Source organism: Pocillopora verrucosa, chromosome 8 (assembly GCF_036669915.1).
Source record: "Pocillopora verrucosa isolate sample1 chromosome 8, ASM3666991v2, whole genome shotgun sequence".
Lineage (NCBI taxonomy): Eukaryota > Metazoa > Cnidaria > Anthozoa > Scleractinia > Pocilloporidae > Pocillopora > Pocillopora verrucosa.
Genome location: NC_089319.1, coordinates 8613907 through 8630584, shown reverse-complemented (window position 1 = coordinate 8630584; position 16678 = coordinate 8613907). Strand labels below are relative to the sequence as shown.

The window sequence follows — 16678 nt, the reverse complement described above, 5'->3', positions numbered from 1 at the left end:
TTAGTAAGGGAAGAAATTAAAAAATATAGGAAAAAAAACGAGAAAACCGAAAGATAACGTATTCAGAGTGTGTCCACGAGACAGCACCAGGCAGTCGCGCTACATGTCATCTCACCGATGTCAGTGAAACTTTGTCAGTTTAAAGGCTGTACCTTAAAATTCAAAAGGACAAACTGGTTTCTGTTTTGGTGTTTTACGGGGGGAGATAGACCACCCCCCCGTTTTTGTTGTTTTTCACCAGGGAAATCGCTTCAAAATAGGTAAAATGTATGAATCTTTCACCGCGATGGTATTTAACTGATTACTCTGCGGGTTTGCACACATATTATTACATCCTTAGTCAATATGCGACGCAAGTGTCTGTCAATTTGAATTAAGGCTTGTCAATCAACAGAGGCAAATAAATGACTGTGTTTTTAGACTTTTTAATTCATCCAAATGTTTGACAACTTTGAAGTCAAATCTCTACCCTTGCCAGGAAGCTACAAGATTTTTATGTTAGTTCCCCTTTATAATCCATAATTTCATCTCTGAAAACCATCAAAAAAATTTTTGGGCACCACCGTATTTTTATCTTGGATGCCTTTCAAAATCTGCGACCGTGGCAAGCTTCTCTCAATTATACCTGTCACGCAATTCTGGCTCTAGACGGTCACTTGACCAAATAAACCTACATTTTATGGCTCTTTACACAAGATGACTGATCAAAAAAGCTAAGAAGAGTGAAAAGTTTCTTTTTTTTTGTGGGAATGGAAATTTTCACATTTAAAGAGATGGATGTAGGCGAAATGTAGGTTGGAAAATCGTCGTTTATTACATCTTTCGTTTATTACTTTGGAGATTTGCTAAGATCAGCAAATATGGCTTTTCTATGGCACATGGCATTCATTAGTCTATAAAAAAATGTTAATTATCATTATCAAACAGTTTACAATAAGGAAACTGTATCAGGAGAGGAAATTTTAATTTAAGTCACATGTCGCGTGCTAGTTGACGTACAAGTTTCCGTAGGTAACAGCTTCGGGTATTCCAGACCGTAGACGACGGGAAACTCTGCCCTCCTCATTTGAAAGGAAATATCCATAGCCCCATGAAATTCATTAACTGCGCCATGTTTCCAGAAAATAAGACTGGAAAAAGTTGTTTTCACTTTCCATCATCAAGAAATTCCACGCAGGAATAGTATTTGTAGCGTGACTGCGTGACCTTTCTTGAGAAGTAAAAATTGTTTACCTTTTTTCCACTACTTGTAAAACTCCTTGATGGAGTCTGCTATTGTCAGACGAAACGCGTGGGAATTAAATACAAGTTTTTACTTTCTCAGTTCGTGCAGTGATGCTCATTAGCCTGTTCTGTCAAAAACACTTTTAATGCCACGGAGAAGTCAAGTCGCCCAAGGTTATTCTGGCTCGTATTGGCTCATTTGGAGATCACGAAGGCCGTGATTTCACGATATGCCTCAGATATCGTGCACAACTTAGTGTGAGATTCAGACCTTCGGGTTCGCAAATGCCAGTATCCTCCTCATAAAAAAGGAGACGTAATCGGAGAGAGAGGTAAATCTGAAGATGGCAGAAGAAATCAAAGCTGGTGGCGAGTCTTCTTGGTAGTAAGGAAGAGAACGCGTTCTGTAACTGTTATAAAGAAACCTAATAGAAAGCGTACTGAAACTTTTATCTTAGAGTCAATGAATAGGGAGGAAGGGCAAGAAGAGCGAATAACGTATTAAACTTAACGTATCTTATAATTCCCCATGGATGACTTACCTATTGCAGGAATCCTCCTGGTCAAAATATTGCTGGCTCATTCACATGTCACGCAATTAGGCAACACTTGATCGCGAGGGATGTAAAGTTACATGTAGTAATGGAATCCTTGAAAAAGATACGCTACGTTCGAAGCAAGCAAATAGACATAGAGATCCGCAGAATATTCTGAAACTTTTATCAAGCAGACAGCATGAACAACGCACTTGAATAATTCCTACAAAAAGTCTTCGGGTCACGCGACAGATGTTAGTTTGGCGGAGTGCGGCAAAGAAATGTTCAATGGCGGTACGTGACAACGAATTTTAATATTATTTTCGGAATAGCAGTACAGTTTTTAGTGTGATAGAACTACTGATATTTCCTCCAAGCGAGAGCGCATAATTTCTCGTCTGTAAAAGCCGAAGTTTTCGTACACTGGAGCTTGTTATAGTGTCAACCAACACGCAGTGTGTGACTTTGAAATCTCCTAAAATGAGCAATAGTGGTGATAAACAATCAAATTATAGACTCATGAATGTTTTGTGCCGTACGAAAGGCATATTTGCTGATTTTAGCAAATCTCCAAAGTGATAAACGCCTACATGCTCTCTAAACGTGAAATTTTCCATTCCTACAAACAATCTCGAAATTAAATTAAGAGATCCTCGCAGCTAAGAACACTACTGAAACGAGTAGTTGTAAATAGGACCTGAAAAAAATTTCAGGTCCTATTTACAACTACTCGTTTCAGTAGTGCTCTTAGGAATTGCACCGCGTTCGCCCCCTATCAAGTTCGCCTCTTCGAGTTCGCCCCTACCTTATGCCATGTTCGCCCCCACACTTTTCGAGTTCGACCCCATCAAGTCGAGTTCGCCCCTTGATTGAGTGATATCCAGATGAGTTGATTTGTGACGAAGGCACTAGTAGAATGTGCCAAATGTCACGTCAGCGACGACCATTTTGAATTTCGGCAATTGCGTGGAACCTGCTTGGGAACTGGGTTGACGGAATCAACTAAATACTATGCGTGGGATCTGGGAATACCAGAAATAACTGTATAAACTGAACTTGTGATAAAGAGAACCACACTTAATCAAAACAACATTGCTTAACTTATTATTCAGACTGGAAAAGATGCAAACCAACCTCGGTTTATCTAACGAACACGAAATGTTCGGTAGATAAACTTGGTTCTAACTTGTTTGCAATGTTCGATAGCAACTAATTTAGACATGACTCAATCTGGGGGCGAACTCGACTTGGTGGGGGTCGAACTTGAAAAGTGTGGGGGCGAACACGGTATAAGGTAGGGGCGAACTCGCTAGGGGGCGAAAGCGGCGGATACCGCTCTTAGCTGCGAGGATCTCTTAATTTTATCTCTCCACCGCAGTGCAAATATATGAATTTTCATATATCTAAAATCATCAGCAATCTCGAAAGTTTCCACACTTCTTAGCTATTTTGATCAATCATCATGTATAAAGAGCTACAAAATGTAGGTTTATATGGTGAAGTGACCGCCATGAGCCAGAATTGCGTGACAGGTGTAGTTGAGAAAAGCTTGTCACAATCGCGGAGTTTAAAAGGCATCCAAGACAAAAATACGGTAGCACCCAAATATTTTTTTGATGGTTTCAGAGAGTAAATGATGGATTATAAAGGGGGAATTAAAATGTGTTGTAGCTTTCTGACAAGGGGAGATATTTTACCTCAAAAGTTGTCAAATATTTGGATGCATCGAAAAGTCTTAAAACATAGTCATTTATTTGCCTCTGTGCTGTCAATCAAATTGATTGATGCTTACGTCGGACATTTACTAAGAATGTAATAATATGTATGCAAACCGTCAGAGTAATCGGTTAAATACCATCGCAATGAGAGCCTCATACATTTTTCTGATTTTGAAGCGATTTCCCTTGTGAAAACCAAGAAAAAGCGGGGAGGTGGTCTGTCTCCCCCGGAAAAAACAGAGACCAGTTTGTCCTTCTGGGTTTTTGGGTAGACCCTTAAACTGGAAAAGTTTCATTGAAATCGGTGAAATGGCATGTGACGCAACTGCCTGGTGCTCTAGTGGACTCACCCATAATCACGCACCTTGTTCTTTGGTCTGCAAGCCTCCAACTTGTGTGGGATGCAGATCTACAGATTGTTCTTTCGCTTCTGTAGAAAGAGAAGAATAACCTCGTGGATAAAGAAAAATGGCCAACTTTATGACAATCCAATGATTAAGGCGAAAAACATCTCGAAAGGTCTCACCATTATTCAAAACAGGCAAAGAAGACTCTTTTATCTCTTGCATACTCTGTTGCTGTAAAACAGATATGGTGCATAATGTTAGTTAACATGAAGGAAAACATGCAATAAAAACTGCAATAAAAGTATGTTGCAGACAAATTGAATATGAGATCTCAACAGTAACTGTAACCCACACGATTAGCTCCTTCTAAAACAAACACTTTAGTAGAGACTTAATTTCGATTGAAACCTGTATTTTCCTGACGGTTCATGCATTCAGTTTCCTTGAATTATACCACCCCGTTAGAAACCTCTCAAATTGAATAATTTTTTTTACATTACTTTTTTTTTTAATTTACTTTTAAGCCATTTATCGCATTCAGTGGCTAATTTGCCTTTCAGCGGTAAAAGTTAGGTACAACATGAGTAACTCACAGTGACCTCGCTCAGGAGCGGACTCGCGGTTGAAGGATTCTTTCTGTTTTCTCCCAGAGACTCTGACTTGTCAATATTTGGCTTCTTCTGGGCAAGATAAAAAGGAAAATATTAATTTCCAAATTGTTTTTCCCAAGTCGTAAAGATCTCGTTGGTTCTTGGAACTTAGAATTAGTCTTAGAACTTGAAAAATAGACATGAAATAATCTCTTTTTAACAGAATACAATACCTTAATATAATCCCTAATTGAGCGTAAGGAATATTTCTTGGAAACATTTTCTCCTGGGATTGATATGTAATGTTTCGTGTTTGGCACAACTGAGTGAGAATTTTTTAGTTTAGTTAAGGAGAGGCAGGATGGAAACATATATCTTTTTCTTGCAGTATGACAATGATATATACCTTTTCTCTTGCTTCTTTCATTTTGTTTTGCCTTATTTGCCGCGTAATTTCGCTCATTAGGTGTAAAGCTTCCATATCATTGCGTCGTAGCCAAAGTACTATAAAAAAAAAACAAAATTGCCAAAGTAAGAGAACCAGTCGGTTTACAATATATATGTAACAAGCAATGTACTTGGATTTCCCACGCAATAAAACGGTCAAGTACAATTTTCAATTCTCGTTTCTTAAGCTACGCAAATGCTCAAGGCTTCCTCGAACCTTTACATTCTCTTCGTAATCGATGTATGTTCAATTAAACTAACATTTTTGGCCTTAGTCATCGATCGACTTAGACCTATTACATGCATACGCCTCAGTAGGAGGTGACAGCTTATGGACAGACGTCATGGCCCACGTTTTCAGAGGTTATCCCGGGTCTTGCGACATCAAATTCCCAGGAGTTCTTTTAAGTTCCACCCCCACCCCCCCATCAAATCCGGGACTAAGTCGTTATCAATTGCAGGTTAGTAACCCTCCGTTTCGTAACATAACCCAATTAAGTCTGGCCACGGTAATTAACCATTTCACCGTGACTAAAACAAAAGGCGTATTTCTTCTTGACTGTTGCAAGAGCTTGGGTCTTGAGACAAGTGGCTTAATCAACTTTTTTTTAGTGGAAGATGTATACAATACCCTCTGCACAGACATCTTTTGCTTCTTTGCATCTTCCCTGTAGGAGGCATAACAAATGCAATGAATCAGTCAATGCACTGTCACTATACTTTAAAGCTCAAAGTCAGCATGTTTTAGCTAAATTTACAGTCAGCTTGAGGGAGTTTTCTAAAACTTTCCCATCTTTTTACAACTGTTTATGTGGTATAGCGTCTCACCATTTGTAATAGACACTCAGCCTTTCTAATTTGGACTCCGGGTAAAATCTGGAAGTCTAATAAGTGCAGAAGTTCATTATAACAATCCAGAGCTAGTCCACGGGTCTTTGGGTCAATAGACACTTCGTCGGCAAGCTCAAGCGTCTTCAAGAGTACTACCTTGATCATGAAATCATCCTGTATGAAGAGAAGAAAGAAACACTTGAAGTATTCATAAACGCACTGTTTAGCGTCGGATTAAAAGCCTTTATGGCCCATCCTTAAGCAGATTAGCCAGGTCTCAGTAACATGAGGTAGCTCCATTGGGTTATTGCCTTAGAACTCCATACTACTCTCGATCCGTAGCACAGCGCAATTCAACGAGTTTGTTTATCCAAGTTTATGTTTTATTTTGGGTCTAATTTTCGAAGTCGCTCATGCTTTGGCCCCTTTATGGTCCCTAAGTTTTTGATTTGTATTTTTTGTATCTGAGATGAATACGAAATCGATTTTCGCTGTGATAAACACTAATTGAGCAGTAGTGGAAACAAGGCCTTAAAAAAGAATCAGGCTTCTACAGGATTTGAACCCATGATTTCTGGGATACCGGTGCAATGCTCTACCAACGAAGCTAATTATTTTGGTTCGTTATAAATCTGTGAAGTGATAAATAAATGACTGAATATATGAAAATCATATATTGACACCAACCTTTCTAAACTCCTCCTTTAGTTTCTCCTTCAGATCATTTACAACTGCTCTAGTTGTCGAACACTGCAAATGAAGTACAAAGAATACTCATTAATTGTTAAAGAATTTTTAGTTTTAATTCTTGCTTTTATGAAAAAAATAGCAGTAACTGTGCTTTAGTCACCACTTGTTTTTCAAAATGCATATCAAAACTAGGACACATCATGTAAGCTGATTTTGATATTAGCTGTTATCTGAGCAAGTTTTTCATTTTCACTCACGTTTGGTCGTAAATGCTTGCACCAGACTGCTATTGGAAAGGCCGCAACGTAATCTTCAAGACTCATGATTGCTTTCGTCTTGATGAAAAGGGACTTTGCCAAGTTTTTATTGTTAGTTCCATCAGCTATTTCGATAGCTAGCAAGGCAAAATGATCATGAGATAAAATTATCACAGTTCTTCGGGGACGTGGATAAGTGATTCTTGGAGTTCATGATATTTTTTATTGGCCATTTAGGCTTGGTGGGCAATGGAATAAGGTTGATGATTAATCAACAAGATGCATTTGAAAAAGGTCCATCTTTCGCAGATAAGCAGCTTTGTAAGCGTCTAATAGGTTTTAAGCTATCACAGCGACAAAAATATTGAGAGTCAAATAATCATAAAACCTTCAGCAACTACTTAAATCAAAGCTAGATGATAAATCGTCTTTGATGAAATTTAGTAATGTCATCATGTCTTCAAAAAAGAGAAAAAGACAACAACAAAAAATGAAAGAAAAGCTTTGTATATCCAAGTTAAAACATTGTATAGAGAATAAAAGGCAACATTTACCTCTTTCACTGTCGTGGACAGCCTCAAGATACTTGCCCTGATCAATTAAGAACAACAGGAATAGTTGTATATGACTTCATACAGGATAAGTGTAAAGCACAAATGCAAAAAAGTTCCGCTGCATCTTTACAGGACCTACGGAATTAAACTCACCATCTTAAAGTAACACACAGCTCTTTTGCGATATAGCTTTTCGGAAATGATGGCTATATCCATAAAGGGAGGAGCTTGCTGGTTTAACGCTAAGGTGTAACACATCAATGCATCTTCATATAGCTTCGCTTTGACGTTTTCATCTCCCTGCTTCATGAGCTCTGTAACAACTGTGTACTGTGGATGTAATGAAAAAAGTTTTTAAAAAATGAGTGAAGTAATAAGTAGATAGACTGATCAATCAGTCAATCAATCAATGATTCAATCAATAAAAAATCCCTACCTCATACATGGATTTTAGGCATTTACATAAGACATTTTCACCTTAAGGACAGGCTATGAGCTATGATAAGTTTTGTTTTGTTTTTTAATTTTGATATGATAATTATCATTATTGTGATGACGGTCACAAAACCAAAGATCCTTAGATGGGACGGCCTTCTTACCTTGTCATACTTGTGTTCGATGTTATTTGATACTTTTCTGAGTTTTACATTTAAATTTGAATACAATGTGAGTTACTGAGTGTGCCTTACCATAAAAGGAGCCGGTATAAATTCCTCCACAAAAGGACCCGGCATAAAGTCCTCTTCATCCTCACTACGAGTAATAAAATGAAGGATGAGAAACATGAATTCCTTTGAGTTAATTGAAATAACGTTTGTATGTTTATTAGTACGTTTGTCTGTTTGTTTTTTTATTATTGTTATGCTGCTAACCATTCTTCCTCATCCAAGGCAGAGAAATGACCGCCTTCAGCCATCTTCTGGATAAATTTCAAATAGGAACTAAGAAAAAAAAAGAGAGAACAATGAGAAGGACTTCCTAATTTGTCGAGTTTGTTTTTATAAGAAGCTTTAACGGCCTAGGTTTATGAGGAGTCAATATCTCCGAAAATGTTGAAGCAAGTTCTGACTCTTGACTTCTTGGCACTTACAGCTAGCTCTTTGCCAAGAGGCAGAAAGGGATTGTGTAAAACTCTACAAAACACGATAACTTTTACTTAAGAACAATGAAAAAGATGAAGTTTTAGTTTCACCCTAAAAAAAAAATTTGTCAATTTTGCTAGAATTAACAAAATAAAGCATTTCTGTATCCTTTAGCTGAATACACGATATTCTAAATTTCCTACGCTAAGTTCGAATGTAAGTTCGTAGCTTGGTCAAGCTGGGCATTTTATGTCTAGGATTAGCTCAATGATACGTCAGATCCCGTTAGTCAAAGCGAACTGCACTCTTTTGAGATAAACAATTGGTTTACTTATCCTAATTGACTTCGATCTCTTATTTTACCGGATTACTAAATTCGTGAAAGGCTACAGAACCACCAGGCAGAATCATAACTTAAAGGTTAGGAAGTAATGTTGCCAATCAAACTTTTTCTGAAAATCTTATAAACTGCGTCCCCTCCTTTAATGCAGGTACATTAAGTCAAATTCAATGTTGCGATGATTTCAGGTTCCTTGATACATTTATTTAGCTCGTTACCTAAGCCAAAAACGGATGTTACAGTCAAACAATTTCACCCATGTATTACTACTACAGAAGCGATTGCCACCAGGAACTGAAAACGGGATGAGAAAGAACGAGTTACCGCTAATCATCTTGTACTCGTCCTCAGTCCGTCCAGCTTTGGAGATATATCAAACATATCATTTTCTAATCACCGAAGAAGGCAATTTTGAAGAGAACTCAGTAATTACCTTGTACTGAATATGGAGGAATCCTTATCATATTAAGTTGTAGAAACGCTCCGATTGGTGAGAGCTTTTGAAACAACAGCAACGATAATCAATGCTTAAGGTACAAGGCCCTGCAAACCGCTTTATCATCAGTTTTTATTCCTGCCAAAACACATTCGAAACTGGAGTAGATCACATATCGATAAAAATGTCTCATGAGTTCACGTCTTTGAGATGATGCTATACATAGCTAGGCGCGAAACAGCAAAAATTGGCCTAACAAGGAACAAAATAATAATTTATAGCAGAACATTACCTAATAATTCAGATTCTATCTTCTCTTTGCCTTTTAGGATGCTGAGCATGCGCAAAAAGTTTCCTTTAAGCAACATTCAAAATAAATTTCAATCAATATGACGTGCTTAGTATTTTTTTTCCTATAATTTCCTTAGACCACTCATACATTACGTTTATCAAATCAGCGTTAATTTCTCATCGTGTGTGATTTTTCCCAAAGATTTTCCTTAAATTAAGCATTCAGTATGAATTCAGTTTGTCACTTCCCGCGACATACATATGAATTAATATTTCAGAGCATGAAATTTTGTGTCGTGTTATCTTGTAGTGATTAAAGAACCGTCGGTGTAAAATTCTACTCTCAAGTATCCAATTATAATCTCAAAAGAGAAGAGTTGCGCGTTCTGGTAAGCTCTGACACTATTTTCACCACGCGTTCGATTCTTACCCGGCTATATTTGCATATCAAAAATAACAAAGGTCCATAAGATAACATGTACTGGCAGTAGAAACAAAACGCTTGGTTTCCGTCACGAGTGAAGCATTAATGTTAGATATTACAGAAATAATAATAAAACATATTCACGAGTATTTCGTATTCAAACAACCTACTTGTCGTGTTCGAGAATTTATTTGTATCGCAGACTTTGTCATTCAAGCTATATAACTATGCTCGACATTGCGTAATGACATGCAAAGAACCCAAAGAACTCAGTCATAACGTTTAGGTTTCGTTTAGGTTGTTCAGACTTGCCTACCTTTTTGTGGACGTCTTTTCTTCTGAGTTCTTCTCAGACAGGCTGGAGTTTAATGAAAAGAGAGCATCAAGCCTTTCTCTGTTCTACAGAACAACAAACAAACCATCGCATCGAAGACAAATATCAAGCCATGAATATTACTCAGAAAAATATGTATTTCCGGTACCTTTTCTAGGAACTTGCCTCTTGACCCGATTGGTCGGTCGACGTGTTCCGGCATGTTCTGCAGTAAACAGTGCCATATTTGACCGGCACAAGGAAAACACAGGTATCCACTTGTTATGACAACATCGAAAAACGTTTGAAATGGGTAAAGCAATTCATCTATAGCTACCACTTTAATAACTTTTGCCAGAAGGCATCGATATCGTTATTTTCTACTGATGCGTTATGCAAATTTTGTCGTTAGATAATATGAAATTTATGAGCTTATCGAAGCATGACGTTAACCTGTGGCCGGTGAAGAAACTATATTTAACGACTGAGTTAATTTAACGATATTTCATTACGTGAGCAGGCCATTAAACAAAGGCATGACCTGGCTAACTCAGAGTTGGTTGTGAATTTCTCATCCGGATTTATACTTTTTCTTTCCATATGTTTTGTTTTGCTCAATTTTGCCCGATAATTTCCCAGAGCCCCGCAAACTGAATAGCTTAAGTATGCAAAAATTTTCTGTATAGCAGCCGCCGCTTATCGTTTTTCGAATAACTGGTCTCAGTGTGAAAGAAAGAAGAAGTTATCACGGCATTGCTCCGTTTAATAATTCATTTAAAAAGTTAGATTCCATGTTGCCGTGCGTCTGATAAATTAAAAATATGAGTTTAAAATGTGTTAAGAATCAGAAGTAACACACGAGGTACAGTCACGCGTGTCACGATGTTATTACCGCATTTTGACCTTCCCTATGATCTATTACTAACCAGATGTACAGCAACAAGGAATCTATTTGGTTTTAAAAAAACAACGAAGTAGTATAAAATTGCCAATGGTGACAGCATCCATGCATTGGTCTCCCAATAGCTCATATTAAAATAAGAACCAACCAGAACGGGTGTATTATTCAGCTTTAAGTGGAAATCGAATATTGCTTTCGTCGCATTCCGTTTCGGTACAGACAAGACAATCTATGCCAACTGAGACGATATTCCTTTGTAGCCCGTAAACTGCATTTAATGATATCAGTCATTTCCCGGGTAATATGAGCCTGAAAATGGTGAGGATATTGGAAACGGAAGGGGGAGGGTGGGGGGGGGGGGGTTGTCTCTCATCAAGTTCCTTGCGTGTTGCGTTTCAGTATCGTTCATTTTGTTTCGGTTGCTTCGCATCTTTTACTTTCCAACTGAATTCACTGGAGAGTTATTGTTTCAATATTTTATTTGAGTTGTGTCTTGAAAAGTATTTGTGTAAAAATATAGAAACTAAAACTGTAAAATTATATAAACTTTCTACTCTTTTTCTTTATTTTCAATGCATTAATTAATCTATGCTGTGTTCTGCAATTGACCGAATCGAGTTCCGTACTTAAATTGGATTTTATTCTATGTTAATACGTTTTCCTCTACGCACCGCGTATCCTTTTTCAAAAAAGCTTGGCGAAGTCGGCTTCGGATGGATCAGAATTCTACTCAGCAGAGGAGTGAATACTTGCCTGACCATTTGACGTGTTTTAGAGGAAGATTACATATGTTGAGGCAGTTTAGATGTGAGTAAGTTACCTACTAATTTATATCTACAAGAATGAATTTAAGGTAGCCTAAGCTTATTTTCTTTTTCGAATAAAAACGTGGGTTATTTAAAATAAGAAAGCCCATCTTGAATAATCTTGAAGATTATGAATGATATTTTCGACAATGAGTAATAAATTAATATAGCTTCAGCTTACAGGCCAGGCAGATCATTAACCATACATTTTCTTTGTTCGTAAAAGTCTAGAAACACTTGCCACATGGGGCGAGGCATCAGTAGGTTCTTGTCACCCAAATAAAAAAAGTGGTTAGTAAAATAATAAAGATGAAATTAAAACTGTGAACAGTGGACTGTACTTCGGACTTTCAGTGGGACTTGACTTATGGAGTCAGATCTTTTAAAATCAACGAGCTTCTTGGGCTACCAAACCTACTTGAATTTGCGCCATCAGAAACTGTGAGTTTGAGTCAATTTCAGTGCTTTTTAAAGAATAAATCCATTACAATTCTTTAAAACGGCGGGAAACTGATGTGAACGGCCAGAAAGAGCCGATGTCATTTTCCCATACCGTTTAATCTCACTAAGTGATTTTACCGGCCACGAAACTCTCGTCCATTTTAAGTGTATCTGCCTAGAGTTTACAAGGTATTATTTAATTATAATATATTTCTCTCATACCAATGATACAGAGCCCTCTCTGCGCTCCCGTCAGCCCGACGTTCATTAGATGCTCGTTGATCAAGAATCCCAAATGTTCACGCAGCCAATAAATGGAGGGATCTCGTTCGAGATCATCCTTATTCAGCGAGCGCACCAGAGATAAGATCATGTAATCCCATTCACTTCCTGCATGACATGAAATGTGTTAAACATTAAGAGTGAATGTAAATTTGTCAAAGAGGCTCAAGTTTTTTGATAATATAATATAATGTATTTGATAATGTAGCGATGAAAAACCACAATCTAATGATTGAAATTGGTCGACGAGTTCAATATCCACAAATGTTAATTGATGATGTCGAACTAATTACTCCACTGAATTAACTGAAAATGAAATGCATGGGCTCTCTTTCTTTTGCATTTTTACTAACATTTTCGAGCCGACTTGGGCTACAATTATAGCAATATTCAACTTTCATGAGAAAAAAATCGCAGAAAGGTTCTCAAGGTTATGATTGCCGTGCAGCCTAGAAAGAAAAGGAAAACAAAAAGATTTAGTACGAGAAAAAAAATTAGAAAGTATGTTTACCCTGGCCTTTTTATGATGGTTGTGACAAGGATTTATTTGGATTTAACATTTCCTTCCAGAGCTTTGCTTATTTTTTCACGTTGTTCTCTATAAGGCGATAAGATAACGACATCTGACGGGGACACACCATTTTTGAAAACCAAGCTTCTAGCAACGTGGACCTGAAGTGAGAAAAAGTATTAGTTTACCGAATTTATATAATTTCAGTTTGTTTAATTTACTAATTCACATAAAACAGTTGCCTTTGCAGAGACAGAAAAATAATTAGTTATTACTACAATTTCATGAGTTCAGGGGGCCAATGATATCTCATTTGTCTAAAAACTAGACATTTACAAAAAGAATAGAAACGAAAATAGGAGGAGGGGGAGATAGCTTTCGGCCTAATGTTTACATGTGCACTGAGTAAGATCTGTATTGAGAAGCTCTATGCAGTGGTACCCAAGCCTTTTATGTTATGTTATTAGAGGCAACTTCTTTTTCGTTTTTGTTTTCTTTCGGAATGCAAGAATACAGACTAGAAAAAGAAATCAGCTAAAACCCTTCTGTGTTCTTCGACTAGTCTTTATTCCTCAAGTCAGTACGAGAGTATGAAAGTCTGATACAGCCAGCAGTGCTCGTCTTTAGACTTTAGGCATGTTGCGGGTGGGCTGTGATAAAGATAGGAAGAGTTGTTGAGGACGGTTTGAAGGTAGATTGCTAAATGTATGGGTTCATAATTGATGCTCTGTAAATTTAAAGCAAAAAATCTATGGTGAAAAAAACAAGAGGTAATTAAAGGTTTGATTATCATTTGTATTGAATTTCCAGCATTTGGGCTTGGGTAGAAGGCCTCTGGTTCTCTTATTTTTCTCTTTATTTTCCTTCCTATTATCCTCAAACTTATTTTCATACATCTCAAGTACATCAGCATATGGACATGGATATTTTCAAATTATGCGATGTAGTGAAATGTTCTTCAGTTTCTCAGGTACTCCGGTCCGATCGTCGGTAGACTGTTTAAGAGTGTGGTTTTGTTAAGGATTGAAAACTCTGCCTGTTCTTTCCGATCAGTGTACACGCGGATGATCTTGAGGCCAGGAACTTTAATCATGTACTCTTAATTGAACGAAAACGAGAAAAAAGTTAGCTTGTCCTTAAAATTGCTGATTTTTTATTTTCTATTGGAGTTTAATTGATTGGACCATCACACTACCGTTGCGTGATACACCTGTTATTGTGTTTTATTACATCATATTTGACAGAACCATACTACGAAACGCGTGTTTAATATCATTAAGGACATATTCAGTAGTACTTTTTCACTCGAATTTTGTCATGAAGTAAATTCAAAGGGCTGAAAATATTTGTGATTTATCGTCTTCATTAAAATGACTTAAAATGACTGTAGCAAATCAAAAAGGTGAATTTTTCTTTTCAAGAAACTTACCAGTCACAACTTATACTGCTTTGTTGGTCGTCGATCTCATATTTGGTGTTTTGATGTGGGGTTTTTTTTATGAACAGGCACTAGGAAGGATACAAATATATCTAAAGGTCCAGCAAATCTTTCGAAATTCCAACGGAGGAATCGCGATAAACGTTGCTCGAAAGATTCCCATTTTCTTTGTCGCAAAACATTACGTAATGGAATAGCACTTCGCCAAGATCAATATTATAGCATGCGTAAACTTTCTAATCTGTCGCAATCTGTCTCCTTTTGGCAATCTCTCCTTTCGGTCGACGTCTTTTTCAGGCGTAGAAGGCCCATGAATAATTTAGAATTGACAACAAATTCTCAGGTCTACTTAACAAACAAATGTATAATGGCTTTCAAATTTAAGGAATCAAACTACAACTGAGACACGATATTACATGTAAACATGCAGTCTCAAGCCTTGAAAACAAAATTTTGCACTTGACTGTTTGCGAATGAAGTATAAGTTTTTAAAGCTCGATAAAAGTAAAATTCACAATCGTCATTGTGTTACAATTCACCCTCGAGATCATAGCCATACCTTTACGTCTCGATAAAAGTTTGCTCTCGTGCTGGAAAACAAGGAATCAGGCGAGACAAAAGTGAGAGGTCAATAAAATGAAAATTAACGGTTGGGTTTGGATTGATAGTATGGGAAATAAATAAACGCCTTACATACCCTTGATTTTATAGTTGAGCGTGAGTTTAGATAATGTAGATACAAGAAAATTCGTGCTTGAACGAGTTCCGAGCAACCGTTTCAAAGTCCTTTACCAGTATATTCCTCAACGAAAATATCACGGACTTCGTTGAACAAGAAATATCTTTTGAAAACTCCGGAAGTTTAGTTCAGCAGAAGGGAAGGTCGACAGGAATCGCCCAAATTACTAAGTACTTAATCACAAGTTCTGTAGTACATAAGATATCTAGCCAAGCAGCCAATCTGTTCGTGATACCCATCAAAGAGCACGCGATGTCGAACAATAAACGATGTGTCGAGCTCTGCACATAACGTTTCAAAGTCAAAGTGTGTGTCTGTGTGCCGAGTTGAAAATCTGTGGTCGAATTCGCCTTGGATCAAGTGTGGTTGCTAACTCTCTTCGTCCTTATGGAGAGAGAAACAGCTTCTCAGAGAGGCATTGCTACGCCTTTCAAACAAAAAGCTGCAACGTTAGTTCGTGCTGAGGACTTTTGTTTTCGTTTTTAAGTCCTACCCCTATGGCCGAGCTAAAACGCAAGAAACCTATGAAGGAAATAGTTTCAAATTGCTAACCTGCTCCCTCGACACTTGTCGCAGGATAGTTACCAGCTGTCAAATTAATTAAAAGGAAGAGTTATATTCCGTTACGAGTTGCTTACCTGATTCCTAAGGGTCTCCAATAGGTTTTCTGAGAACCGGGAAGTCCGTTGACGAGAATTTATAAAGAAGTTGATCAACATTTAAGTCCAAAAAAGCCCACCCTTCCACGCAGCCGTTTACTAAGATATCGTGTTCCAATTGTCCCCGCAAAACGCGAAAGTTACACGCGATCCCTATAGAAACGCCTGCGAAAGAGGCTGAAAGAAAGCCGCACAGATGTGTGTTGTGATAGTCTTATCTGTGCTGTCGTTTTCTTTTCAACTCACTGGTGATGTCTGAACATTCTGAGCCTTGCCCTATCCTGTAACAGTGACCTCTTGGTGACCGACCAATTTATCAATCAGGAAAAATAGCAGTACGTTCCTCTGTACGGATGTCAGCCACTATCGAAAGCGATGAATCGAATCAAGTCGACGTAATAAACATAACAAGTTGTGTGACTCTCTTTTACGAGAAGGGAAAGAGCGAAAGTGCTTTTCTGCGGAAAGAAAAATTTCGGGCTCAGCTGCCATGAAAGGTGGCCTCCTTAAAGGGTCACGTGGAAACGGCATAATTATAACATGATCATAAGTAAACTTTTCTATATTTCCCTTGTTATGGATCTAAGGGATTACCATCACCTTTTTGTTGCTGTATGCACTCGTTGACATTGTTATTTGTTTCTTTGATACTGACTTGTCTTTGCTAAAACATTTTCCAGTGATCGAAGTTAAACGGAAGGAAGTCGTTATCGTAACTAGCGTACGTTATTCGTGCCAAAAATTTGAAAACTTCTTAAATAAACGATGTCATCGTTTCGGTGCAAAGAAATGAACTTACGCCTTATGGTGAGCAAAATCTT

At 37.6% G+C, this 16678-nt stretch overlaps 1 protein-coding gene across 3 annotated transcripts in view; it reads right to left on the bottom strand.

Moving 5' to 3' along the window:
- Positions 1 to 10361, bottom strand: part of LOC131778842 (3'-5' exoribonuclease HELZ2) — a 29573-nt gene extending 19212 nt beyond the window's left edge. Inside the window, exons 1-14 of one of the 3 annotated variants that reach the window (XM_066171389.1) lie at positions 10250 to 10361; positions 10084 to 10125; positions 8067 to 8135; positions 7884 to 7947; positions 7348 to 7524; positions 7195 to 7231; positions 6641 to 6777; positions 6381 to 6443; positions 5691 to 5867; positions 5494 to 5530; positions 4822 to 4919; positions 4419 to 4505; positions 4005 to 4056; positions 3843 to 3908 (exon numbers count right to left, since the gene is read on the bottom strand). In XM_066171389.1, the coding sequence (XP_066027486.1) occupies positions 3843 to 3908; positions 4005 to 4056; positions 4419 to 4505; positions 4822 to 4919; positions 5494 to 5530; positions 5691 to 5867; positions 6381 to 6443; positions 6641 to 6777; positions 7195 to 7231; positions 7348 to 7524; positions 7884 to 7947; positions 8067 to 8110 (1039 nt within the window). In that variant the 5' untranslated portion in view covers positions 8111 to 8135; positions 10084 to 10125; positions 10250 to 10361. Of the gene's footprint in view, positions 1 to 3842; positions 3909 to 4004; positions 4057 to 4418; positions 4506 to 4821; positions 4920 to 5493; positions 5531 to 5690; positions 5868 to 6380; positions 6444 to 6640; positions 6778 to 7194; positions 7232 to 7347; positions 7525 to 7883; positions 7948 to 8066; positions 8136 to 10083; positions 10222 to 10249 lie in introns of those variants that run through there. The other 2 variants (XM_066171388.1, XM_066171390.1) reach the window with 2 other exon arrangements.
- Between the last annotated feature and the right edge of the window lie 6317 nt (positions 10362 to 16678).